Raw genomic sequence first — 27,798 nt, 5'->3', positions numbered from 1 at the left:
TTCTATTAAAATGAAGGATTTTCTATTTAAACATCAACTTGTGTTTTTTCTCAACATCTGTTACGCTAAATATCTGCATTTTCTCAATAAAAAAAGCCTAAGAGCTTCTAAATAAAAAACGCCATATTAAGTAAAAACAGCTCTGTTATATTCAAATATAAAACTTTTACAGTCTTTGGACACATTGAGCTCATCCAATTATCTCCTGCTTGTGTTGCAGCAACATTTTTGGCTCACATGTTTGTAGTTTGAACTCAAACTAAATACAGATGAATGTTTGTTCTCTGCTGAACCAGAAACTGGACAAGACAAAACTAAATTGTGATAAAAAAGAAATAGGCAACACAAATTAGATTAAAGTCATCTGAGAAGAGCTGGTAATTAAAATATAGTAAAATGTAAACATGAATTTGAATGTAAAACATTCATCAATCAGTTCTAGAAGTGGTAAACTTTCATATCATAAAGCACAGGCAGTTTGGAGTTAAAGGTAGCTTACAGGTTACCTTGTATGTTATTAAAGCAGCAGTAATCAATCAAAATAAATCAGTTAATGCAGATTTAACGTACATGTCATAAACAAGAAGCTGCAAAGCTGCTGTTGCTACTTTTATGTGTTTTTTCTCTACTTTGAATGAAACTTCTACATTAGTTCACGTCGCCATGGGAGACACCAATGACCTAGAGAGGGCACTGTTGAGTCACTGTGGTTGCCATGGCGTTGCTGGACTCAGATGCAGCTGCAGGTGACAGTCGACTCGGCCTCGTCCACTTCCTCTCCGTACAGAGTGATGAGCCGCGGGTGGACCCTGGACACACACACACACACACACACACACATATTCTACGTTACTCAACTCTTGCCTTTCGTTTGATCTTCCTCGTCTGTTTCAGTCCTGCAGCCCTTCACGCTAATATGATGGCGATTTAACGTGTCGGCTCATGTCTGAATCAGTTCCCTAGTAACCTTCATGTAAAAGCCACAATGGCTTCGATCTTCTGACATCTGCTCTGATGAGCAGTGGTTTTAACTTCGAGAAGAGATACTGAGGTAGCTTTTGCAGGCGACCTTTACGAACAAAAATTATAGTGTGTAGTTCTCACTTACTGTGTGTAAAAACTGCAGTTTAAGTTCAGGTCAGCCGAATTCTCTGGGCCTCTAACCGAGATGAAATAAGAAAGACTCCGAGGTTTATTACGTATGTTGACACTCGACATTCATGCTCGACTCGGCTGTGGTAGCAGCAGTGACAACTCTGGCTAACTGTAACCCCCCACGCACATATAGCTGCTGGATGCGTTAGCATTAGCAGGCCTGATAGGTCTCAAGCCCAAGCCGACATAACCCCGATGACATCATCAGGGTTATTTTCCCAGACGAGGCTCCTCCAGAGCCACAGAGGACAGTTTTTACTGTGTTAACTGTTTTTAACGGGCTGACAGATTTTATAGACCAAACGAATAATTAATTTCTAAAGAAAATTGTTGGCAGATTACTCAATAATTACATTAATCATTAGTTGTTTCCCTCAGTGTAATAATACAACAGTATTTATGATTATAATAAGGATATATTTTATTCAGTCATAATAACACTGAGCATCATACCTGACGAGCACTTCATTAGAAATCTCCACCAGCTCTCCATCGATGTTCCAGGGGAAGGCGGTTCCCTCTGATTGGATGATGGGCGATGTTTTGGAGTCAACCTCTTCCTCGCTCTCCTCCTCTGACCAGCCAATCAGCGACCGGGGGCGGATCCTCACCGCTGACACAGCGTGCGTCTCCACGAAGGGGAAGCTGAACTGCAGATGTTCAATCAGACAGTCAGACTGACAAACCAATCAGGAGAGGCAGGGAAGAGTGTGTGTGTGTGTGTGTGTGTGTGTGTGTGTGTGTGTGTGTGTGGTGTGTGTGTGTGTGTGTGTGGTGTGTGTGTGTCCTCACAGGTCAAAGGTCAGCTGAGGTGGACAGAAAGGCTCATTAAGATCCTCAATTAAGCAGCTTGTTAATCTGGAGCAGTGACTCGGTTTCTTCCTGTTTACTGTCGTCTGCTGTCTCTACTGTAACACCATGAAGCTCCAACAGGGGGCAGCAAAGACCAACAGGCAGACAGACAGACAGACAAACAGGCTGTCTCCCTCTGTCCTGTCTGCTTTCTTTCCTCCTCAGGTTTGTTCTTATTTCTGAGAATAAAGCTGAAGGAGGGAAAGTTCACATTTTGTCTAGTCTATTTTACAACAGTCGTTCAGAGGTGGAGTGTAACTAAGTACAATTACTCAAGTACTGTACTTAAGTACACATTTGAGGTATCCGTACTTTACTTTTTTCAGGGCACTTTATACTTCTACTCCACTATATTTCAGAAATATTGTACTTTTTACTCCACAACGTTAATTTGATAAGTTAACTTACTTGTTAAGATTATGAAACAGATGGAGGACTTTTAAAATGTGATGCACTGAGCAAACTGAATAATGTTGAGGTTTGGACTGTTGGTCAGACAAAACAAGACATGTGAAGGTGTCACTTTGGTTTTATAAACCAAACAATAAATGGATCCATCAAGGAAATAACCAGCAGGTGAATCCATAATGAAAATAATCATTAGTTGCAGCTCTATATAAAATAGTTAAAAAAGTAGCTCCACCTCAACCGACTACAACAGTCAAATGCTGCGTAAACAATAACAATAGTAATCTGATGATATAATATATAATAATATATACTATATACACACACAGGAGTAATTTCTCTGCATTGACTACTTTTACTTTTGATACTTCAAGTACATTTTCCTGATAATACTTACATACTTATTAAGTAACATTCTCAATGCAGGACTTTTAATAGAATATGGAGAATATATTTGAATAGAAATGTAATAGAGTATTTTTACGTTGTGGTATTGGTACTTTTACTTAAGTAACGGATCTGAATGCTACCCCCACCACAGCAGTAGTCAGGTGTCCATACGAACACTGATTTTCACTTGCTGTAATCATTCCTCCTGTCTATGCTGGCCGTGAAGAGATCCCTTCCTCCAACTTTCAGTGGAAGATACCCACTTGATAAATAAATATGTGTCCGACATGTTAAAGGACGGAGAGGTAGAGTGGGTGTTTCTGACTGGGTGTGAATGTGAGGTTCAACGTCCACGGTGGGACTCAAACCGGGGTTGTCATGGTTACACATCAGATGCTCCACCAGGATGCCCCCATCTTGTCGTGTTTGACACTTAGCTGTCCGTCTCTCCATCAGGAAGGGGAGCTAACAGGATGTAGGTCAGTGAGTAAACAGCCTGTTTACTCTGCAGGACAGTGAACGCCACACTGTCGGTATATTTAGTAAGTGGGTTAGGATGCGGTCTCAGAGGCCAGGCTGGGCCATGCTGAACTAGGCTAATCTACTAACTAGTTTGGATTTCTTTGGCTCTGAGAGAGGAGGACGCTTAGGATGGCGAGGTCAAGAGTGAGACATGTCAACAACTGATGGAATTAAATCAAACGCAACCCATGTTAGAGATCAGATAGCTGGCACCATTTTGGATTTGGTTCGCAGTCAGCAAAATACCTGTCACTTCTCATTCTTAGCTGACTGCTGCTGGTTAAAATGACAAACATCACTGGCAGCAGATTAGTTGTTAATGAGTTCAGCTGAACTAAAATGAAAAGTTTGTTCTGTCTGTCCTCTGGTTACTGTGCTCTCTGCAGCTGATGTCTGTATTCAGCCACATCACTCTGTAACACCACTGAATGACCGCGATTTGTTTTTGTAGTTAAACAGGAAACTGGGTGGTGACTTTTCTCTAGAGAAATTATCAGCTGATCACATCAATTTAAACCTGCTATAACTGATTGTTTTGGCCACTTGAGGGCAGAGGAAACAAGCTGTGAACATATCGCCTTATAAGTTGATATAGCGAGCTTGTAAGATGTTGCTTATTTACACATTCAGCCAAGAAAAGGTGGTGAGACATCTTTGAGTTGGAGTTATTTTAGCCTTTTGTTGCTTCCAAATGTTGAAAGGTAAACCCAATAAGATTCGATAGTGAGGATGTTGATTGACAGCTGCTTTCACCTGTCCACTAGAGCTGCTGTATCTCTTCAGGTGTTTGATGAACTCTGACCTGGAGGTGTTTCCTACTGCGATCAATGCTGCGCTGCCATTTGCCAACCTGTCACACAAACAGGAAGTGATAGAGAACGTTCAGAGGCAGAAACATGATGAAATGACCTGCAGCTGACTTTAACATTCTCAGAAGGATTAACTCGTCATACACCCGCGTACCTGGTGTTGGGAGCCAGTCCTTGAGGTGCATGTGGACTCAGACAGGGGATGGACATGATACTGATGCTCAGATACAGGCCCTGATTGGTCGTCCAGGACTCCTCCCCTTCTGCGGCGATCAATCACAGAAAAAAAAACAGTAAATCAAACTGTTGACAGAGACAGAAATCTGAACCAGCTTTAATCTCCTGTCCTCAAGTGTCTGTCTAGAGACAGACAAGTACTGGTCTCACCTGACTCTGGGTCCGGGTCCTGGTCCTGGTTTCTGAGAAAAAGGGGATCAAATTATTTTGTTTTAAAAATGCCAGACAGTTGTGTTTTTTATTTATAAACACATACACAAAAACAGCCGTGTACTGCGTACTAGTGTGTGTGTATGTGTGTGTGTGTGTGTGTGTGTTTCTCACTGATGTTCAGACAAATTCCTGTTTGACTTCTTCACTGGTAGAAAAGACAGCTGACAGTCTTCTGGCCTGAGGAAGACAGAAGAGAAAAACCCACCATCGAAATCTGTACCAAATGTCATGGCAATCCATGCAATATGCCGCTAACATGGCTAAAAATGATCTTTTTGAATTATGTACGTTTTTGTGATCTATTTTATTTAAATAGTCCAAAATCACAACTTTAAATCTTTAAAATCATCTGAACAACATATGTCCTCTATGCTTAAATGATCAAAATGTGTGTGTGTACACAGACATATATATATATATATGTGTGTGTGTGTGTTACCTCAGTCTGGCCAGTGTCTTCACCAGAGCATACTCTCGTCGCCGTGACGACGACATCCACCTCTTCTTCTCCGCCCGTGCTAAGCTCTGCCCACCGAACCCAAACATGGCGGAGAAACCGAAACGCACCAACTGGCCGAGAGACGAGAAGCTGCACATGTCCACCTGCTGCAGGTGACCTGCAGACAGAGAGAGAGGGAATTAAATACTGATGAAAGATTATTTTCAGTTATGAATAGTTATTAGAAAAACTTAGGACCCTACACACACACACACACACGCACACACACACACACACACACACACTGTAAGGAGGCCAAGTGGTCGTATGGTGAGAAGTTCATTAATATTCATGAGAAGCAGCACTCCAAATATGGGCGACAGAAAGAGGTCAGGAGTGTGTGTGTTAATATCTATAAACATCAGTGAAATCACACTGCAGTAGAGTGACCAGTCTCTGCTTGTTATTGCTCCAGTTTGGCCAGTCTCTGGTCGTATATCAGCCCAGTCTGACCAGTGTCTGGTGGTATATCTGTCCAGTCTGACCAGTCTCTTGTCGTATATTAGCCCAGTCTGACCAGTCTCTGAAGCGGCAGAATTCAGAGGACATTTACAGTAGATTTAGGACAAATGTGTCTCTCTCAGTGTAAGTGAAGATTAAATAATGAAATTCTTTTTCAAGCGACTAATGCAACTGATTTGACTGTTTCTTCCGTTCTGTGGGAACATTTAATCCAACAAAAACAAAAACTGTCAAACTCCATCCACCGACGTTTCTGATTGGTCGACATTATGTTGTTCAGTTTGCTATTATAAACATGAAAGTTGTGTATTTCACTGGTAGAGTGCTGGACATGACATGGGTCAAAAGAAAATCAACAAAGGCAAGTGAAGGCATCGTTAGGCATATGCAACATCTTTAACATTTTCAAAGTAATATGCAAGGATCAGTTTCATGTTCTACTGACAGAACTTTCCCTCAGTTTCTTTAATGTGTGGGGAGTCCAAGGAAAAGACTTTAACCAACTCTGTTCAGACTGTCTGGCTGAAGAAATATCTGATATCTGCACTTCCAACATAGCTGCTACACCCAGGACTGTTTACTGTTTATTTTCCCACAGCCTGTGAACGCAGCACAAACTGTGGAATGACATAACTGGAATAAATATATAATCAACCTCATCAACCTGATTTCAGCGTCAAGACATTGTATAAGATGCTTCTCACACACACACACACACACACACACACACACACACACACACACACACACACACACAGTATGCCATCTGGCCACATACCTGCTGTAACCTACTGAACTGCTGTCTCTCCACCTGTCTGTCTGACTGCCTGCCTGCCTGTCTCTCTCTCTGGATAAAATCTGATTTCCTCACCATATGGCATGTTGTCAGTGTGTGTGTGTGTGTGTGTGTGTGTGTGTGTGTGTGTGTGTGTGTGTGTGTGTGTGTGCATGTGCGTGTGTGTGTGTGTGTGTGTCTGTGTCTCAGCTTTAATCCTTAGTTGGTCAGTCTCACAGTCAGTGTGTCAGTGAGATCAAACCTACAGCACTTCTTAAAGGTGAAACTAATATTCATTTTGACCAGCAGGAAATATGCTATTGAGTTTGATTTATAAACAAAAACATGGTCGATGCCGAAGGCTGATCCAAGATCTGCCCATTGCGCTGATTCATCTCGGCCCGTCCTGGAACGCGGCCTCATGGCTTGGCGGTTAGGAAAGAGGAGCTGAGCAGCTTAGGTCTCCCAGCCGCAGCGGTTCCACTAAAATAACCTCCACTTCCAGGGTGTGTAGGACACTTTGGGCGTGCTTACAGTTTGGTGCAATGGCAGCATCATCAACCCGTGTCCTTGCCTCCAGCAGGATGTGTCGCGCCTTATGACTTGACTGCTGCACAGCTAGGAGACATCCACTTGTGATATGATTTTACGGAAGGTTTGCAGACTGCGGCCTCCCACCTTTTGTCTGGTTCCCCTGTGGGATTTGCGGACAGTGTGTCTCTCAGGCCCGCCTCTTGACCTCTTTTGTCCACCTAGATAGTGCTCCTTTTAGTATCTTTCCACAACTAGAGGGCAGGGGATCTCTGCGCTCTGGCTTATGAGGCAAATGGTTGAGCCGCCCAGATGGACCAAGAGCATTGCCTCATCGGCCGCCCATACTGCATGTCGTTCACATTACAGACTCATGTTACTTTTGGCTCAAATACTAAATAGAAGTAGTACTTACCTGGATGTACGTTCTATGAGTATGTTTTTCTGTTTTCTTTATGATATTTTTTCCACATGTATAAAGTTGATTTTAATAAGTTATGTTATTTCATATAAAGAGGCAGTTCATATTCTGTAGGATTTATACCTGCACATGCTCTTAATTCACATGTGAATTATTCTGCCCTACTTTCTATGTGTGTTGATGCACAGCTATGCAGCGAGCTAAACAAACTTCCAATCAAGGTTAATACAGGGCACCAGTTGGTCTTTCAGGTTTCAGGAAGCAATTGTGAAATTGTGAAGTTACTTAGAGACAGTGGCCAGTTTTGTTAGCAGTAAAATTATCGCAGAAAAACTAAATCAAATTACTCCAAAAACAGCTGTAATGAAAGAGTGTCTACAGATAATGCTCCAACAAGGGCATTTAATGAGTATATAGAGGATCAACATTTGCTTTGTCTCAGTTCACAGATGAACAATAGCAACAGAATGTTCAACTGAAACCAACTGCTGGTGGCTGAATATGAATTCTCATGCTACCTTGCCAGAGTCAGGAGTTTAGCAATACTGAGATCAAAAAAGACAATCTGAATTTTTGTAGTCATTTGTCCTATTCTAGTCAACTGATTAATTGTATTTTCTGTAAAAAAAAAAAAAAAAAGGTACCTTCATAAAGGTCTGACTGCTATTTATAAAATTTCTCTACACTGCCAGAATACAAATCTGGTGGGGAAACAGTGAATACTTTAATATTTTACTGTATACTGTAAGACTGGAGACAGGAGGGAACAGCAGGCCTGGCCTCTGTCCAAATGCCTCAATAATTAACATGTAATAACATGTCATGTTTGTTTAACTCGTACAAAAAAACCCCAGCAAAAACGACAATTTGCCCTTTTATGGGGAGGTTGTGTGCTGGACTGTTTCGTGGCCAGCAGCAGTGACTTCCTGAAGTCGCCACACTGTCAGGTATCACACCAGACAGTTCAGGTATGTTCACCTTGGTTGTGTCATGAACACATCTGAACTCAACCGTAGTCACCTGGTGTCCGTGGGAACAGCTTCCTGTTAAAGTTCCTTTCCTGGGACCATTAACTGTTTTCTATTGTTCAGGAATTAGTCTTATTTGTGCCACTGAATAGTCCCATCTGTCACTCACACACACAGCTCCAGTGTTAATTAGTTTTAATGAACCACCATCACACCACAACCTGTCATTCAAACACAGCAGTCTGCCCTGCCGCCGGCTAATTTGTCGGCAGGTTTATCCAAAAGGATGCAGGGAGAGGTGAAGGGGGTGGGGCTACAGTGAGCAGAGTAAACCAGTGATTTAGAGTGAAACTGATCCTGCTGTTAGACATCTGTCTGCTCCCTCCCTCAGGAGTCCAGTCACACCGTCTGCTTCACTCTGTCTGTGGGTTTGTTTGTTCTCCAACAGTCTAAGTGACCATCAGCCAATCACATCAAAGCGTAGCTCCTGATTGGCTACCTGTGAGTTGTTTGAAGTAAATTAAATTAGAACAATGATGGGGAGGTGACTATAGACATCCACCTAGGATGACATGAGTATAAATCTATAACAGGTGAAAACCACCAAGGACGACATGACAATTGAGCTAGAAGAGTTAGAAGCCATCCAGAACAATGCGGTTATAGATCTGGAATAGGTAGAACCCACCCACTATGATGTGACATTAGATCCAGAACAGGTAGAACACATTGAGGATGATGTGGCTATAGATTTAGAACAGTAGAACGCACCCAAGGACAATATAACTATAGAGCTAGAATTGGTAGATGCTACCCAGGACAATGTGACTATACAGTAAATCTGGAACAGGACTCACCCAAGACAACACAACTATTGATTGATTGATTGATTGATTGATTGATTGATTGAATCCACCCAGGAAGAAGAAGTAGGTCCCACCCAGGATGACAAAAGTAGAAACATAGAACAGGTAGAACCTACCCAGGACCCTGTGACTATGGATGTAGACAGGTAAACCAAACTACAGCCAACTACATAGAACAGGTAGAACCATAGGTCTGCAACAAGTAGAACCCACCCATGACAATCATAATATAGATGTAGACCAGGTAGAACCCATCCAGGACAATGTGACTATAGATCTAGATCAAGTATAACCTATCCATGACAACCTGAGTATAGATTTAGACCAGGTAGAACCCACCACAGTTGATGCGACTATAGACCTAGGATGTTGTACCAACAGATTTAGAACAGGTAGAACCTACCCAGGACAACGTGCAGGGCTGCAGTGACTGGATCTCTGACTCCATGAACAGAACAGGAAACCACGTCTGTAGAACCTGTAAAGATGACAGACAGTTGATAAAACCTCTTGTCCGGCAGTTTCTACATAATGTGGATATATGTGTTTCTCTACATTGTTGGTCTCCAGCGTGTGGATCTTTATGAGGGTGTGTTCTCTTTCTCACCAGCAGGAATGATTCCAAGTGGCAGCACTGGTTTCACTGGTTTCTCTGGAGAATCAGCATCCAGCTGAGCTCTGAGGACCAGAGCGTGACACAGTTCCGCCACCGAACCATCCCCACCAACACACACCACTCTGACAGACAGGTGGCGACAAAACAGTGTAAGGACATTTAATTTCACTGATCTTAACTTCTGATGGCAGACAGGAAATCCAATGACGCTCATAAAAATTATTTATTTTTGCGCTTTAAACAGGTATCCTCAAATACAGTCATCCAGCAGGAGGCATGTTTGCAGTTCTGGACAAAGGTGAACAAGAAGGGTTTCATTTTGAAAGGCAACAATAACTGTTAGGACCATTGAGATCATGTCCCCTGTATTATTTCTGGGACTTTGGGAAATTCCTGAAGAGGATTTAACATTTTACAAGTATACACTTGAACAGTTAGATGAAAAATAAAATTTTAAGATTTTCTTAAATACTCACAAAAATGAACAGAGTTTGGTTGGTGGGTAGTCAAAAAAATTCTTATGTTGGTTTATTTGGGTTCTGCTGAGGAAATGTGTTTTCCTGTCTACGTCAGTACCTACAGATGACAATTATCTTGTTGTTACTGTCATTATTTTTCATTTCTGTATGAAAGTTTGTTTCATGTTAGGTATTATGGGCTCAGTTTTATCAGAGTTTGGGCAGGTCAAGTCGAGTTTTTGTTTGTGTATTATTACTATCAGTAGTGGTGGTCGTAAAAGACCATAATACTAATCATAACTTGATTGTCTGACATTTTCAGGAGCTCATTGAAAAGCGAGAAGGTTCATCTTCAGAGTTTGTGTTTGCAGCAAATGTGAGGTAAACAGACTCCGCCCCTCCCTCGCCCCCTGTGTATGGGATTACCTGAAGCTCCGGTCGCCACGGTGACAGCCAGCCTAATTGGCAAATGTAGGTTTCAACCAAATCCTCACCAGAGCAGCCTCTCTCTCACACACACACACACACGTACACACACTTAGCAGCTAGCTTAGCAACGCTGAGCTAATCTTCTCTAAGCACATTAAGCTTTATAAGGGCTGAGCGCAAAAGCTGCTTACACACACACACGAACATAGAGACCACCACAGATAGTGATGAGAGTTTGATCAGTGTTTTTGTACATGTAGTTGTAGCTATTGTTGTTGTTGTATTATTTGTTTCAGTAACACAGAATATAATTTTCACTTTTATCAGTGAGGTTAGTTCAGTTACCAGTTGGTGTTTGACCTCACCTGTCTGTGTGTGTTTGCGTGTGTGTAATCAGTCTGGGTCAGTGTGTTTTAGTGTCAGCCTCTGACAGTAAACTGCTGTTTAATTATCTGGTTCAGTTCAGTCTGTCATGGTAGGATGATGTCACAGTTTGATCATGACATGCTAACTTTAACATAAACATTACCTTCCGCTTTAATGTAAACACTGGGCCTTTATTTTATAACTTAGCAACATGTTAGACTTTTTCACTGTAAAAGTAAACGTTTTTTATACACCTTATGTCTCATTTTCATATTTTCGTCTATCATTTCTATCAGTAATAATTGGGATTGGATTTGAGGAAGATTACAGCAAACACAGACAAAGTCATTATCCGAGATAGTGTTACATTTACAAAACACATTGCTTAGTCCTGCTGATGTGTGACATACTGTTTGACAATACAAACAATAAAGTATAATTCTGTTTTGCTTGTCCAAGCATTTAAATCAAAAAGGATTACGTTAGAATTAATCATTCTTATCAATGCTACCATACCACTGCAGATACTAAAGTCCTGCCGTTATTACTATTTAACTTGCATGAAAAAAACCCCATAGAATATTAGAATGAACGTAATTTTGTGCTTAATTTTTCGCAACAAACTTAATTTATAGCTGTGAATCAAGATTTTCACAGGAAAAGAGTGATACATTCTGAGACAAGTAATCAATTTAAAATCACAAAAGAGAGAGAGAGTAGTGAGATAGAGAGAGACAAAGGATGAGAGACAACTGACCCATCATATTCATCCAGCTTGCATTCCTTCATCACTGAGAGAGCATGACCCTTCCTCTCTGTCACTGGAGAGAGAGAGACAGCAAGAAAGAGAGAGAGACAGGAGGAGAGAGAGAGAGAGAGAGACAGGAGGAGAGAGAGAGACAAGAGGAGAGAGGGAAAAAGAGAAGGAAACAGATGGAGAGACATTGAGATGGACGGAGAGTTCATGCATGTGTGTGGTCACATGTACACAAGTGTGTGTTCGATGGCTGCCAAAAAAAAAAATGGGACAACGGATATCACACCATCTGCTGAGAGGAGGAGACGATAGGAGAAGATATGAGGAGAGAGGAGTGGAAACCAGGAGAAAAGAGGAGAGGAGAGGAGACACAGACAGGAAACGAGGAGATGAGAGGAACGGAAACACAGGAAAGGAGAAAAGGACACAAGGAAAAGAAATGAGGAGAGAAGATGAGAGGAAACAAGAAGAGGAGAGGAGAGGAAACACAGGAGACAAGGAGAAAAAAGGATATAAGGAGAGGAAACAAGAAAAGGAGAGAAAAGGAAAGGAAACAAGAGAGGAGGGTAAAGGAGGAAAGAGGAAACAAAAGGAACGAGAGAGAGAAGAGGAGAGGAAACAAGGAGAAAAGAAGAGATAAGTAGAGGAGATAAGGAGAAGAAAGGAGGAGAGAGGAGGGGAGAGAAGCAGGTTGTCGCCCTCTGTCACAACAGATGGGCTAAGCTCCGCCCCCTGTATCAGGTTACCTAGCGACCAGAGACTGCCATTAACTCTGACCTTTAGACCTCCACACACACACACAACGTCTACTCTGATGTCAATAAATCAGGGACTGTTAGAACTATTAAAACCACTGCGACAGTTCTGCTGCCGTTACACATAATTTTATTACAACACATGTGAGGTGTGACATCATCTGAAAATGTACTGTGGCCCCACCCACTGTCAGTCTGAGGTATGAAATAATAATCACTATTACTTGTTGTAAAGATGATCTGTAGATAAATGAAGAGGGTGCACTGACCGGTGATGTCAGTGCGGACGTCCGCCATCTTGAAGAGCGGAGCCACATGTTCTCTGTAGATGTGAACGGCCTCCTTCTTGTGGCTGCTGGGGTTGATGAACACCTTTAGATACCTGGGACGACTGCTAAACCCTGCACACACATACAGAGTGAGCAGCTACAGATATTAAAGCTCATTGTCAACGAACAATTATAATTATTACAGATTCATCTGTCTGGTTTGTTTTTTTGGGATTAATTGTTTAGTCAATAAAATGTTAAAAAGTAGGGAAAAAATTCTTTGGCTCCAGCTTCTCAAATGTGAGGATTTGCTGCATTTCTCTGTTCGTTTGGTTCCTTTGAGCATTTATCACGATTGTCTATTAATGGATTAATTGAAAACAATAATCAACTGATAAATTAATAATGAAAATAATCATTATTGCAGCACTAAAGCTGAGCCTGTCCTTTGAGACAGTCATCAGCCTTTACTGGTCCCTGGTCATCCTGCCTGGAATGAGCACTGATCACTATACTCTGAACACACTTTAAGCTTGAAGTCCTGCATGGGACCTTAGTTTGGATCAGCGACCAGCTCGCATTTGTCACATTGTCTGGATGGACTTGTAGATGGAAGCCTGTTTGATGCAAACTATTCAGAATATTGTTTACATCACCAACACTGGTAGACTGTGTGTGTGTGTGTGTGTGTGTGTGTGTGTGTGTGTGTGTGTGTGTGGTTACATGATATCGACTCCATGTGTGTACAGCCACACACACACACACACACACACACACACACACACACACACACACACACTGACCCCCTGTACAGCTCATCATTAGGCAGATTTAGAGACCGCATTATAAATCCCCATAGACGAGCACAGATCAATATACACACTCACACACTCACACACCAGCTCCATTATCCAGATCATTACTATAATCTGCTCCCAAAAGGCTGTGACCTCGCCCTGTTAATGACCCCACACACATACACACAGTGCGCCTCCTGCCATCACTCCACCCCACTGCTCTGACCAGGTAGGAGTTACTCAACACCCCCACCACTCTTCTCTCTACTGGACCCCCACCATTACCAGAAGCTTTTTTTTGGTGCCCCAAAACCTAGACCCCCTCTAACCAACATGATTCCTGTGTGAGCCCAAACCACTACAGCATATATAGATCTCAAACCTGACTAAAACATGAGCTTGGGATGGCACTTGGGACCCCGTCCATCTACCCAAGGCAGCACTAGGACCCAGATGGCCCTTTATAACAAAGCAGTTCCAGGAACTATGAAACCAGAGTCCCTAAACTCAGGAACTAAAGGTCCCCCGAAGAACCATATTTTGTGTGGAATAAAATAATAATTTTCACAACAGGAAGTCATGAGGTGTTGTTCTTTTCTTTTTACAGTTGTCTGACCCTGTTGTTTGAGTGGATGTAATGAATGTAGACGAGAGATGCTAAATACTACAAGACTGAAAACTGCAGAGCACCTGCCTCCACAGTAGATGGTCTGCTGAGAGTATTATTCTGTTCTGTGTTACTGCGATGAAATAATCACCGCTCCTCCTCTTTCATTCACTGCCTTGCTCTATCAACAACCACCGCTCTCTCTCAACATTTGTTTTTAAAATTAATACAAATTACGGGACATGTCTACCCCTTGCCCTAATATTGATATTAGTCACCCAGTACTTCCTTATTTTGTGAGTGAAGCTGCCCATCACAAAGTACTACCCCAAAGACTTTTTTACACCTGGATACAGGCACTAAATTTAGTCCCTGGTTCCTTCTGTGTTCTTTTAAAGGTTCTTAGTCCACTGGGAACACAAGTTTAAACTGAAGAGGGGGAGACTTGTGGTTCTAAAAACAACAGGAAGTTAGTTATTGTAGTTTGGCGTGCTGATTTGGCTCGTTATCATCAAGATCAGCAGCTGGGGCAGCAGCATTGGCTGTGACACACAGCTCAAGGAGCCTATTAAGGTACTTTAAAACACTTAGTGCGCAATTAGCATCAAAATTCATACTTATTCAGTCAAATGTGAACACGCAGACATGATACACATATTTTTAGATACAGTATATCGAGTATATCATCATCTCCGATCCATAACATCCTTAAATTTGCCCAGAAATCCTGGAAAAAGACACTCATACTGTATATTCAGAACTTGATTGAGAATCATCACGTTTTTAAGTTTTCTTCAGTATCAAAGTAATTCAGTGATAGTTGTCACTACATCTATACATTGCACGAACAGCTAACAGCTAATTCTGCATACTTTTAATGGTGCCAATTTGCCTCCTTCCTTTTTAAAGGAAGTATACAGTTTACCTGTTTATAGAAGCAGATCGATGCTCATGGTCTTGATGGCAAAATAATTTCAAACATGTCAAAATCACTGTTACATCACTAAAGAAAAATAATTATTCTCAGTCTCCCTTTCTCTGTAAGTGACTGATGCATGATTTATGTCCTCTCTCTCTCTCTCTCTCTCCCTCTCACACACACACACACACACACACACACACACACACACACACACAGTCTCATAGGACATGATGTCATTCAAATATGTTGATCTTTTTCTAAGAAGGAAGGTGGACAGACAGGTAGATGTAGAGAGATCAGGTAGCCATCAGATCATCTCCCAGCCTCGTCCAGCGGCAGGTTGCCATGGTGCTGCTAAAGCGTTACCATGGTAAACAATCCCAGTCTGGCAAGGAGAAGTGTTGAGTTTCTGACAGAGGACTGAAGACTGAGCTGCTGAATGTTATTGACGAAAACAGATCATATGTTGGAGCTCAGTGGACAGTAGTAATCAATTAAAGGCTTTAAACATCCAGTTTAATCAGATTCTCTGGAGTAAAATGGTCCACAGATGTTTCATAGACATGGGACTTAAAGGGAAATTCTAGTATTTGTAGAGCTTGTTTGCATGCTACGGACGTACTAGAGAAGGAGTAGCAAATGCAACAACTTGATTTGGGTCTAAAAGTTTCCAAATTGACACACTATGAGTCTACAGCCATGATAGCAGCTCTGTGAGGCTGTATTGAGGCACAGTGGTACATTGAGACAACATACTCACAGTGACAAAGCAAACATGTTGATGTTGTCATTTAACACTAACACAAAGTACAACTGAGGAGTTACTACAGTTTATCCTGATAGGAACATGAATATCTGTACCAATTTTCATGGCAATCCATCCAATATTTGTCAAGATATTTCACTCGTAACCATAATGTTAACCTGCTACTGGTGCTAGAGGAAATGTCAAGGGATCATCAAAGTCATTAGGATCCATCCTCTGGGGAACACAAATGTCTGTACAAAATATCACACCAATCTATGTAATGGTTGTTGAGATATTTCAGTTGGGACCAAAATGGAAGACCAACTGACTGTCCAACCAACATTGCCATCCCTAGAGCCTGGCGTGGCAAGGGTGTTTACAGTTTATTTACAGCTCTACCTTACTTTAAACCTTCCCTTCTCATGTGGAGTACAATCACTCTGACATACAGATGAACTGACACCGACGTAACGTAAGCAACGTTTCAGTTGCCAGGTAGCATTACAATCAGGGGTGTCAGAGGGTCTGACCTCCTGTACATTAATTGGGCGGATGGAGGGTGGGCGATGAGTGTGTGCTGCTGTACAATAAAGTTTGTTTCCTGACAAACTAATAAAGCCTTCAACCTGAATATGAAAGAGAGAGACAGAGAGAGAGGTAGACAGGTTTCTCTCATCATGTCACTATGGATACACTGACCGACTTCTTGGACACATCAGTTAATATGTAACACAAAACTGCGTGCACACACACACACACACACACACACACACACAGAGGACCATAAAGCAGTTTATAGAGGCCTCAGACTGAACGCTCTCTTCTGTTAGAAGAGACAAACTAGAGGAGAACAATATTAACATACAGTTCAGTGTTGTGAGTGTTTGATACAGCAGGTTGTCAGGAATGTCTCAGCTAACAAAACCAATATTTGTTTATTACTGCAGTCTTTGGTCTTCCTCTGTGATTCCGTGTGTGTGAGAATGAAGTAATAAAGTAAGAATATTTTGAAAAGTTCATTATTCTTATGTTAAAAGTAAGTTTTTCCTTCCATTTTGGGCCCCAGAAGTCTGTAGACCACTCCTCATCTATGCTTGAGGTCAGCGGATTGAGGCTACATTAGCCGCTACTAGCACATCTGTCGGTGTTGAGTTGCATTGTGGCTAATGTAGGCGTCAGGTTTTGACAAGGAAGAAGAATGTGTGGAATAGAAAAGACTGCTGCATCGATTTTGGTCTGAAAAAAATGTAATCTTAATGTCATTTTTCACATTAAAACAATTTATTACAGTTTCAGTGGAAGGTTTTGTGAAGAATCGCTGATAAATCCGAAGCATTTTCAGGTTGATTTCTTAAAATTATGCTGTCTGCACTTGAACCAGCAGCTTTATGCCGTTTCCTCCGAGTCCAACAATGTTATAGGAGTGCAATGCTAAATCAGTGGAGTACTCTTCTAACAATCTCCCAGTTAAACTTTGATTCTTATCATCTCAACATTTTAATCTGATCTACTTCATTAGTTGTGAATCAGGACCTTCAGTATTTGGAGTAAGCAGCTGGTGAGGTACAGAAGGCTACAGCTGTTAATTGAATGTGTCAGATACATTTAATCAACATTTCATATATTATGCTGCTCATCTCCGTTTCAACATTCATTAGGCTGCCACTAAAAACTGGAGTGTTTCTGCCTTCTCAGCCAAGAAACGGTGATTAGACGTCTTTGAGTTGTAGTTATTTTAGCCTTTAGTTACTTGCAAATGTTGAAATAAAAACCTAATCATATTCAATAAGGGATTCGAAAGGATTTGGATTTGATGAAATGCTATTGAACCCCATTCCTACCAGCCACACAGTGTGTTGATGCTGTCATTGTGACCTAATGACACCTGACAGTACAACCCGACCATCCGCTGCCACCACCGTCTGATTTCACTTTGTCACTGTGAACCCAAACTAACAGCTCTGTAAGCAAGAAGAAAACTGACATTGGATTGACAAGACAATTGATTTGGGAGGAGTCGCGACAGCCCCTGGCGGCCTGGGCGAGCCCAGTCCGGCCGTCCCATGAGCTCCACCGCCGCCACCGGCCTGTCAGTCTGTTGTGCTGTTAAACAACTGCAGTCAATCCATACCGCCGTCTGACTGCGTGCATGGAAACAGACTCTATACAGCATCACTGCTCGCCTTTTGTCACTCTGACTGCCATTCACTCTTCTGCAGCTGCTTCACACAGCAAACGGCACAGAATAACGCTCTGGAAACAGAAAAGTGTCTGCTCTCTGCTCGCCATTGTGCAGCTGAATGTTCGGACCTGAAGGTTAAGAAGTGGTGGTGGTGTCTGCAGCGGCGGGACTGCCCGCTCCGCAACGCCACAATTCACACAACAATGCGCTTTTCACATTGACCTCTGGCTGGAAAATAGGCTTAATGTCCGCGCAGCAGCGGAGCGGCCGACTGTGTTTACCTTCCACACACACACTCCTCTGCCGCGGTGTGTAAAGTCACAAAAGCCGTCACAGTTTGATGAGCAGTGTGACCACGCGAGCTGACACGCGACCTGTGAGCCATTCATGTGTGTGTGTGTGTGTGTGTGTGTGTGTGTGTGTGAGGCCAAAGACAAACACTTAAAGAAGTTGTGACTTTGCTGCAGGGCCTCGTGGGTAATCTGGTTTGATGGACAGACAGACAGATGGACAGACAGACAGGTGACCAGCGATAACATGTCAGGCCGATGCCATGGTGACAGGACGACGGTAGCGTGTGTGTGTGACCTTTGACCTCCTCATTTATCGAACGCTTGTAACATCTCTGTTGGAGTCGACATTGTTGGACGAACATAGAAAACCTGAAATGTAAAGTGTGTTTGTGTGAGTTAAATCCATACACATAGCACTCCAACATTTCTATTGTGTGTTAAGTGTCAGCCAGGCACCGCCCACTACAGTGCACCTGGGAAACCAGCGCCTGGGAACTTCAGTCTGCAGCAACGTCCAGAACTTTATTAAACAGGTCCTGTCAGGAGGAGGCTGTGTTGCTGAGGTACAAGTTGCCTGGATTCATGCAATTTTATTTTTTATAGGAAACATGTTAAATGAATTCTACACAAAAGGAACATTTACTTGATGGAAGACAACACTGAGGGAGATTTTTATAAAACTTAGGTAAAGAAAATCACATTTTTACCAGCACAAGCTGTAAACACAACACTGACATATTATCACCTTATGAAGTTGTTGGCGGCGAACATGTTAGCAAGAAGCTGCCTATTTACACCTATTTATATAACAATTTATCAATCAGCTTTAAAGCTCAGAAGAGCTGACAAGAACTGCAGCGTTGGGGGATAATTCTCCGTGAGTTTGTCACAAATGGCCCCTTTCCCATTACAAGTAAACATTTAATCCATTGTTAATATAAATTATTGACTAGTGCAGCTTTCAATAATTTATTAATTTTGTGCATTAGATTTTATCTGTCTTTCTGAGACTGAGATGTAAAGTTTGATATAAATCTTGTCTCAGTGGTTTTCCCAGTTTGGTGTGAAAGAACTGGATTCAGGGCTCCGACCTCAAACCCATCCGACACCTTTGGGATCAGTGTTGGACCTCATTAATGCTCTTGTGGCTGAAAGGGAGCAAATATTTGCAGTCAGGAAACTGGAGGAGTGAAGGCTGATATAGCAGCAGATTAATGCCCATAGTTTTATTTTATCTATTACATACAGGGGTCATGTTCGAATCCTTGTAAATTAGCTAAAGTTTCGAGTCTCTGCGGAGTGGTTTTCACCGTGGACTTAAGTGAATTGGACACACACGTGTTTGTGTAGACAGTCTTTTAGCTAATCTCTCTTGCAGACAACATGATTCAACTGCTGACAGCATGAATGTGAATGTGTGTGTGTGTGTGTGTGTGTAATCTGTCATTTTGTTCCGGTGGATTAGCAGATTAGCTCTACTGTCTGATGTAACTGTGACTCACTTCATTAAACTGAGTGATGAACAGTCTGATAGAAAACAATGTAATTATAATCTGAGCAGCTAGCACTGCATCTGGCTAACAACGAGCTAACCCTCGGACAAGATAAACGTATACCTCATTTTTATTTCCTATCATGCCAATGGAAGCCATCCGTAGCCGTCTCTCTTTTTCATATTCCAGGATGCTAATGAGTGGCTACAGTGCTGAATGGCCATGTCTGTAAAGAGACTTTACATATAGAAGGCAGACTTTATCACAAATCACATAAGATGGTGGAATATATTATAATAAATCCCTGGAGCGTGGGTATGGCATGATGACCACCTGTAAAGGATATACACAGGAGAAAAAACAGTGCCTCTTTTCCACTACTGTCCATGGAATACTCTAATCCAGACTGGCTAGCTAGCCAAATGCTTCATAGAGCTGTTGGACGTGAGTCACTTGCACTAAACTAAAAGGCAACAGCTGTCGTAAAAAGCCATTTTGTTTGAGCCCATACAGTATTATTGAAATATTATAGAATACGGCAGTCCTGGATCATAATTTGGTTCTGCCCAAAAGGTTCCTACTGTGCACCACTGCCTGTTATTACTGTTGGCATTTGGTTCTTAATACTTGAAATAAAATGTAACTTTTGAGGAAGTACTGATCATTCTTATTTAACTATTGTGATTTAAATTATAAATTATATGAAATCTAATATGATTCAAAATTAAATCTCAGCTTTTAATCAGTGTATTGATGGGGACAGATGCATCTGTATTGTTTTTATATCAGATCATTAGAAGATGTATCTATCTAAATACTTAATACTTAAATCAATCTACTCACCTTTCTGTCTATTTATCTGATGGAGAGGTGAATGCATACAATGACAGTTAGTACTAATAATAGTATTACTCAACAGTGCGTGTGTGTGTGTGTGTGTGTGTGTGTGTAATCATCTTATAGTATGACGCTCGTAGAAGCACTGAGTCATATTTCCAGTGTATCTCAGCTCTTACGGTAGTCACACAGACAAACTGTCAATGAGATTGACAGAGACTCCATGTGGGGCCAAGTGGGATATCTGTAGTTTAAGGCTCAGTTCATCTAAATCACAAAAAGATAAGTATTCACAGTCACTAAATGTCATCTCACCATGCAGATATTTAGGCATTTTACCTGGTTTATGCTACTAAAAGTGTCCAAAATTAGCATTTACATTACACACATTTGTCAAAAGCTTTTTTCCAAAGCAACCTTACGTTATTTTGCGGTGTGTTACCTGTAAGCAGCTCCCTCAGGTTGTTGTACCAGGTGTTTGTGTGTTCTGCGGAGGCGTTGTGGAGGTGCAGCGTGTCCTCCTCCAGTCTGCTCCCTCTCCTCCTGCAGCAGAACAGAGCCACGCCGAGCACGGCTCCCCCCGACTGCTGGCCCGCTGATCGCCGCCGCTTCACCTTCACCGCAAACACGTCCTGCAGCAACACCACACCTGGCTGCGGCACGCACACCTCAGCTGCACGGAGAGAGGGCGAGTTAACACACAGCACCGGGGCACAACACACTCCTGACTTTATTAATAATGTCATTTTGTAAGATTACTGCTCACTATAAAGGGACAATTGTGTGAATAAACTGATCTGTTTATGATACTCAGGCTGCAAAGAGGTGTTCACATTATTTTGTGCACCCCCCTTGTCAGTCAGTAAAATATGAATCTAGCATACTGCTAATGGTTCATCCGTTTTCACATTACATAACAAAGTATCATTAACTGTATTAATCACTAATCCATTGATCAGCACAAGGTACAGTAGCACCTGTCAGCGTAATCGGGGAGGAATTCTGAAATCTGATTGGTCCATGCCAGATTAATCATCCAATCCTCTGGAGGATAATGTCAGCAGAGCTCAGACAATAGAGTTACATAACACACACACACACACACACACACACACACATAGATTTTATCCATACCAGTTTCACTTTGGCTTTCTATAAGATAATAATCATAAAATAATTTATCGAGGAAAATTTTAAAATATTCACTGGTTCCAGCTTTAGAAATTAGAGAATTTGAAATTTTCTGTTCCTATTTTCTGTTTAATATGATTAAACTGAATATCTTTGAGTTTTTGACTGTTGGTCAGACAAAAGACATATAAAGACGACAGCTTGGAACTGATGACGGACATGTTATACTATTTTCTTACATTTCATCAATAAAACAATTAATCGAGAAAACAATCATTAGTTGCAGCTCTATTTGTTTGTGTATTTGATGCAAAAAATAGCTTTTATTTTGAAGATCAAACTAGCTTCAGAAGGGAAAGAAGCTGAAGGGACAGACACACATCACAGCAGGTGGACAAACATCTGTACAAGTTAATGAGATATAGTAATCCACTTTAATCATCAGAAATATTTAAATCCATCCAGATTTAAACCTCTAATGTTTTACAGCCCTGCTGGAGACGGTATCTAGTAGGCCTGTCATGTTGTATTTGAAAATTGAATTGTCATTCAAATTTGTGTCGAATTCGTTTGAACTTGACTTAAGCACAGCCATTACTCATTCATTTTCAATATTTTTAATTTTGAAACAGCAATGGAGCACCATAATTTTAAATAAAGGCATTATTTTGTTATTACAATTCAAAAACAATCCAGCACCTCCAACAGTATAAAATATACAGTAAACAGCCCCCCCCCCCCCCTCCCATGAAATATCCTCCGGCTGTTATCAACTACCAAATACCCAAAACCACCCACCCCTCTTCCACCCGGAGAGGCCAGCGTCCATATGTCAGCGTTAGAGTGTGCGTGGGGCGCTGGTGGTCTGTCTGTTGTCTGTTGTTGCTTCATTCTCTGCTCATTGTGTTCATTTAATATTGTAAATATCAAAAGTTATTTTCTGCTTGAAAATCAGCTCTTCGAGTGAGGAATCCAGTGAAAGGATTTCTTAAAGCAGGACAGACCGGTGATACAGCTTCCTGTTGGTGCTTGGAGCGTCACATGATGAATGTCCAATGAATCAGAGGTTTTCATCTGCAGGTGCTTTTTCATTCGGTTTAATGTGTTGGTCAATAAAGCTACTTTGACACTTTGTTATTGGAGTGTGTCTATGTGTTTGTGTACACAGCTCACCACAAACTCCCCCAAAACGTGTCTTAGTTGCCTCTCGTCTCCATACGTTTATGAAAGTGAATAATGAGCTTGTTTGATGAAAATGGCTTCCTGCTGCTGGAAACGAGGTTGGTGAAAGGTGGTGAAACAATAAACGTACCATTAAACCAAAACCATGAGCTAAAAAAGCAGATTTTGAGATCAGCTTGTGACATCTAACTCTTATCTATTGTTTTCTTTCTCTACATGCTTTGGCAACACACACGTACATCACCTCAAGAAAGGAAGTGAAAATAAAAACAATGAAATTGAAAGAGAGAGAGACAGATTTTCCATCCACCTCAATAAAGATGACTCTGATCTGAGTTGACGGGACCTGCAGAGTTGCTGTGCGTGCGCACACACACACACACACACACACACACACACAGTGTATTGCCCGTCACAGGTAGCGTGTTGGTTCCAGATGGAGATGAGTTTCCCATCATGCCCCCACTGACCCACTGTGCCAACACAAACACACACACACACAAATATATAATATACAGTATATGTTATGTTGGTATTATTATAATTTTGAGGACCTTGTACCAACTTCCATTCACTCCCGGGAGGCTTCACCTCATCCAAATTCTAAACTTATCACTAAAAACATGTCTCAATCCTAAAAATAATTGGTTAAATGTGTAGGGACGGCCCCACAACTACAACACACACACACACACACACACACACACACACAGTGGCAGTCCAGTGTCATGGTGACCAGGCCATGTGGCTGACTGCGGGGAATTATGGATCATAATTTACACACACATACACTCACCGAGGCTGCAGCGCTGCATCACTCCTTCAGTGTCACTGACGACATTGATCATGTAAACTGCTGTACCGCTCTGATATTGTAAATTGACTGTAAATTGATCAGTTACCGTTCTTTCTAGCCTTACGAGCCTAAAACCCCCAGAGAAACTTGTTTCAGTTTTTAACCCAGAAAAAAAGGAAAGCAAAAGTGTCCCAATGCCACACTAATACTAAATCTTTTAGGTTTAGTAAACTACATAAAAAAAATCACCAGACTTTTGAATGTGCACGATTGTCTCTCTACAAAACATTCAGTATGGAGTTCCTCTTTAAACGATATCTTCAATGTTACTTCACATAGAAACACAGGACTCTCCCTGATAATGTAACTATCATATAGGTGAATGTTATGGCCACCAGTTTTAATTATTTCAACCGAACAGGCTCTAAATACTACATTACCCATGAGCCTTGGCCGCTGTTGCCATGGAGAAGATTGCAGTCAGAGGTGCGAATCAGAGCGGCTGCAAATTTAGAACACCTTCGTCATTGCAGTTGAGAACAAAACACGGCGGCAAAGTTGCTGAATTGATTCAAATTATTTCAAGCTGCAGACTGTAACATCATAATCTTTAGCTGCCACCCGGCATTAACAGCTCACATCACAGAACTTAAACTCGGTGACTGGATGTGTTTTACTGAAATGCACCTTGGGGGTCGTAGTAAATTTCTCCCCTGAACCAGATATTTTCCAACACAGTTGTTCCACCTTTGTACTAATGATTCAACCAGGAGTGTTGCCGATCCAAGCCTTGAAGTGCTCCAACTGTGAATCATCTATTGCCTATGGAGACAGTGAACGGGACGAAACCAGGGGCACCTGAACTTGCTCCACCCACTTCAAAACTCTATTGAAATCCATCTGCACGTATTTCATAAGTTCATATTTGTAGAAAACTACTAATCAAGTATTTTGATTTCTTGTATACTAACTGCAGATTGGGCTGGGAGTCATTTGAAATTCTTTCATACTTCTGCAGGTTTTGATACAAAACACTGTCTGTCTGTCTGTCTGTCTGTCTGTCTGACAGCTCAGGTCTCACCCTCCTGACAGACAGAGAGAGACAGGCTGCTGGGTGAGACAGGATGGATTCATGTGTAGAAATAAACAATAACAGCTGATCAATTTATATAGAAATATCTCATCAACACACACACACACACACACACACACAGCATGCTGACAGGCCGACTGTGTGTGTGTGTGTGTTAATCTCCTCACACTGAGAGACTCTAATAACCCCCCATGGGCCGAACCAACTGCTCTATACTACTGCCAACACACACACAAACACAGTGCTGGCTTAATGACATTAACTTGGATGAAATACAGCAAAACAGATTGGCTTCAACCACACATTACACACACACACACACACACACACACACACACACACACACACACACACACACACACACACACACACTGTATTTACACCTTCATCCTGCGCCACTAACCAGTTCTGCCTGAATGGATTTCAACCAAAAACAAAAATACACAACAGAGGACATTACCAAAATAACACAGCAATATTACCAAAATACTCCCACAACATGACTTAACCAGAAACCAGAGAGTCTTCACACACGTCTCCTCTTGCAGAATAAAAACGAAAACTGTGTGTGACTTATTTGTGTTTTGTTTTGGCCGGAGATGTAGCTAGCTTGATATCGAGCTTCTGCTCCTGCCTGTAATCACACAAGAAGGAATCTCTTTCTGCCAGCTTCTGCTGTGATCAGAGCTGCAGGACGTCCAACATGGCTGAGATACTGTGAGAGATGGTGGTGATGGCCCTGCTCAGAGGCCGGCACCCGCAGTCAGTCCAGGTAGTCGAGGTTGAGAAAGACAAAATTAAGAAAAGACTCGCATAACAATTGCAATTCTTGAATCAATTCACAGACTCCCAAAATCCATTAGGTTTAGGTTGTTAATAAAATCATGTTGGCAGAACGTAAAACGCGGGCCTGTGTTGTGAGGACAGCATCAAGATGGTGTACAACACACACACACACACACACACACACACACACACACACACACACTAGAGTCATGTATGCTGTGCCTGAAGTCACTCCCTCATTCACTCATTTTCTACTCCCTATATTGACCTTCATAATGTTTCAGCAACAGGAAGGTGCTCCAGCTTTTGTCTTTTAATTTCCTGTCTACACTGAAAGTGGGAATGTGTTGCAATAACTTCTGTTTCTTCAGAGTAAATTATACTGTCACGTCATTATTCTCGTACAGGCAGAAGACTGTAACATGTTTCCAAATCAGCACACTTTACCTTTTCAAACCAACAAGACTAAGAGTCTACAGCCATGCAAGCAGCTCTAGGAGGCTGTCCTTAGGCACAGCAGTGCTTTGAACTACATGCTAATGTATGCTAACATGCTTATGTTTAGCAGGTGTAATGTTTACAATGTTCACCATCTTACTTAACTCCATCTTAGTAAACACGCCAACCTAAACACAAAGTAGAGCTGAGGCAGTAACCATGGAAACATTTATTAAAAGTAATACTGACTTTATGACGTGCTTCTCTGATTAATAAAAAAATTACATTTTTGATCTAATGATGGCGCTAGAGGAAGGGCTAAGGGATCACAAAAGTTATTACAATACATCCTGAAAGAGACATGAATGTCAGTATCATTTCATATTTCATGATAATCAATCTAATAGATATGTTGAGACATTTCAGTCTGGATCAAAATGGTCAACCAAACTACTGACAGACAAGCCAGTAGTCACAAACAACCTCACAACTGCAGTAATACTGTGTGTGTGTGTGTGTGTGTGTGTGTCCAGATGTCATGTTTCAGGTGGTCTCAACATGACAGAACTTCTCCATTACAGCACCAGATGCCTCGACATACACGCAGTCTGCCTGTCTGTCTGACATCGGCAGGTCAACTGATCACCATGATGGCCTGTTATCGTGGTAACTGACCTGTGGGGGTCTCCGGGGTGATGGGGGTCCAGGTCAGTCTGGTTCGGGTGAGCAGGACATCGTGACTCTTCTTCCCAAGTTTGAAGATCCCACGCAGCACAACACACTCACTGACACACGCAAACACGCACACAGAGTTTATTTCAACCAATCAAAGTCTAAAACTGATATGGATGAAATGTTTTGTCATTTACATACATTTATCAATGAAGTGACTGATTAATAAATCATTAGGTCATACTGATGATACTACTGATCTGGTTCTATTTGTCATCAGTAAATCTCATACAATGGAGAAAAATACAAAACGTTATGGAAATATGGCATTTATGTTTGTATCCTGTATTTAATTGAGGAAAGTTACAGTCTCCAACATTTCCACCTCAGCTAAGCGTAAAACCTTTGCTGCAATATTTCAAGTATTTTTCACATTTTCTGCATTTCCATCCAGTTGTTTTTATACACAAATTGAAAATGTGCATAAAAACAGGTGGCTGGAAAACCAGCTAATAATTTGTATTTTCTTTAGCTGATTTATGTGAAAATTCAATTAAAATTTGGGGGAAAACTTGACTATTGAAGAGTTGTAGAGAATTCATCTGAACCTGTGGCCCTTCAACTGATCTGAAAGCAGTGAAATGCATTCTGGGTATTTTCATTTGCTACCTGTAGATGCAATAATCACTTAATACTCAATAAGATCCATTCTTTTACTTTTACTTTGGTAAAGTTTTGACTGCTGGGCTTTTAAAATACTTTTGGTACTTTTCCTAAAGTGAACGTTGTAAACTCAGCTCTGTTCTTTGGTCTCATTCATCAGTTTGTTGTGTGAACCAATCAGAGAGCTCTCTGTGGTTCTGTGTAGAACCTGAAACTGAAGGAACCTAAGAACAAACACTCACCTCTGCTCCTCTTCCTCCTCTTCCTCCTCCACCTGCTGCTGTGCCCCCTTCTCCTCCTTCTTCTTCTTGCCGCTTCGTTTTTCTTTCTTCTTCTTCTTCTTCTTCTTCTTCGTGCTCTCTCTCGGCTCGTCCTGAAGCTCCTCCTCGGAATCCGACAT

The 27,798-nt window shown here is 41.6% G+C and overlaps 1 protein-coding gene across 1 annotated transcript; it reads right to left on the bottom strand.

Annotated features, from left to right (window-relative positions):
- Positions 1-730: 730 nt before the first annotated feature.
- On the bottom strand, positions 731-27,798 carry cerkl (CERK like autophagy regulator). Its single transcript, XM_070915226.1, has 14 exons — positions 27,641-27,798; positions 26,739-26,848; positions 21,080-21,310; positions 12,759-12,890; positions 11,735-11,798; positions 9,716-9,846; positions 9,512-9,586; positions 5,026-5,203; positions 4,698-4,763; positions 4,524-4,555; positions 4,291-4,399; positions 4,081-4,177; positions 1,609-1,805; positions 731-809 (listed from the first exon to the last, which is right to left on the bottom strand). Exons 1-14 carry the CDS (start codon positions 27,796-27,798, stop codon positions 731-733), a joined length of 1,659 nt encoding a protein of 552 aa, XP_070771327.1.

The sequence above is a fragment of the Enoplosus armatus genome, chromosome 11 (genome assembly GCF_043641665.1).
Source record: "Enoplosus armatus isolate fEnoArm2 chromosome 11, fEnoArm2.hap1, whole genome shotgun sequence".
In the NCBI taxonomy this organism is placed as follows: domain Eukaryota; kingdom Metazoa; phylum Chordata; class Actinopteri; order Centrarchiformes; family Enoplosidae; genus Enoplosus; species Enoplosus armatus.
Note: the sequence above shows the minus strand (reverse complement) of the source record. Positions and strands in the feature narration are given on the sequence as shown.

What these genes read in the sequence shown, in the direction of transcription:
- cerkl (XM_070915226.1), bottom strand. Translation starts at nt 27,798, where the DNA reads ATGTCGGATTCCGAGGAGGAGCTTCAGGACGAGCCGAGAGAGAGCACG. An exon ending in CACCCCGGAGACCCCCACAG is followed by an intron (nt 21,311 to 26,738) that starts GTCAGTTACCAC and finishes CTCTCCGTGCAG; the next exon opens with CTGAGGTGTGCGTGCCGCAG. An exon ending in GGACTGGCTCCCAACACCAG is followed by an intron (nt 4,178 to 4,290) that starts GTACGCGGGTGT and finishes TTTGTGTGACAG; the next exon opens with GTTGGCAAATGGCAGCGCAG.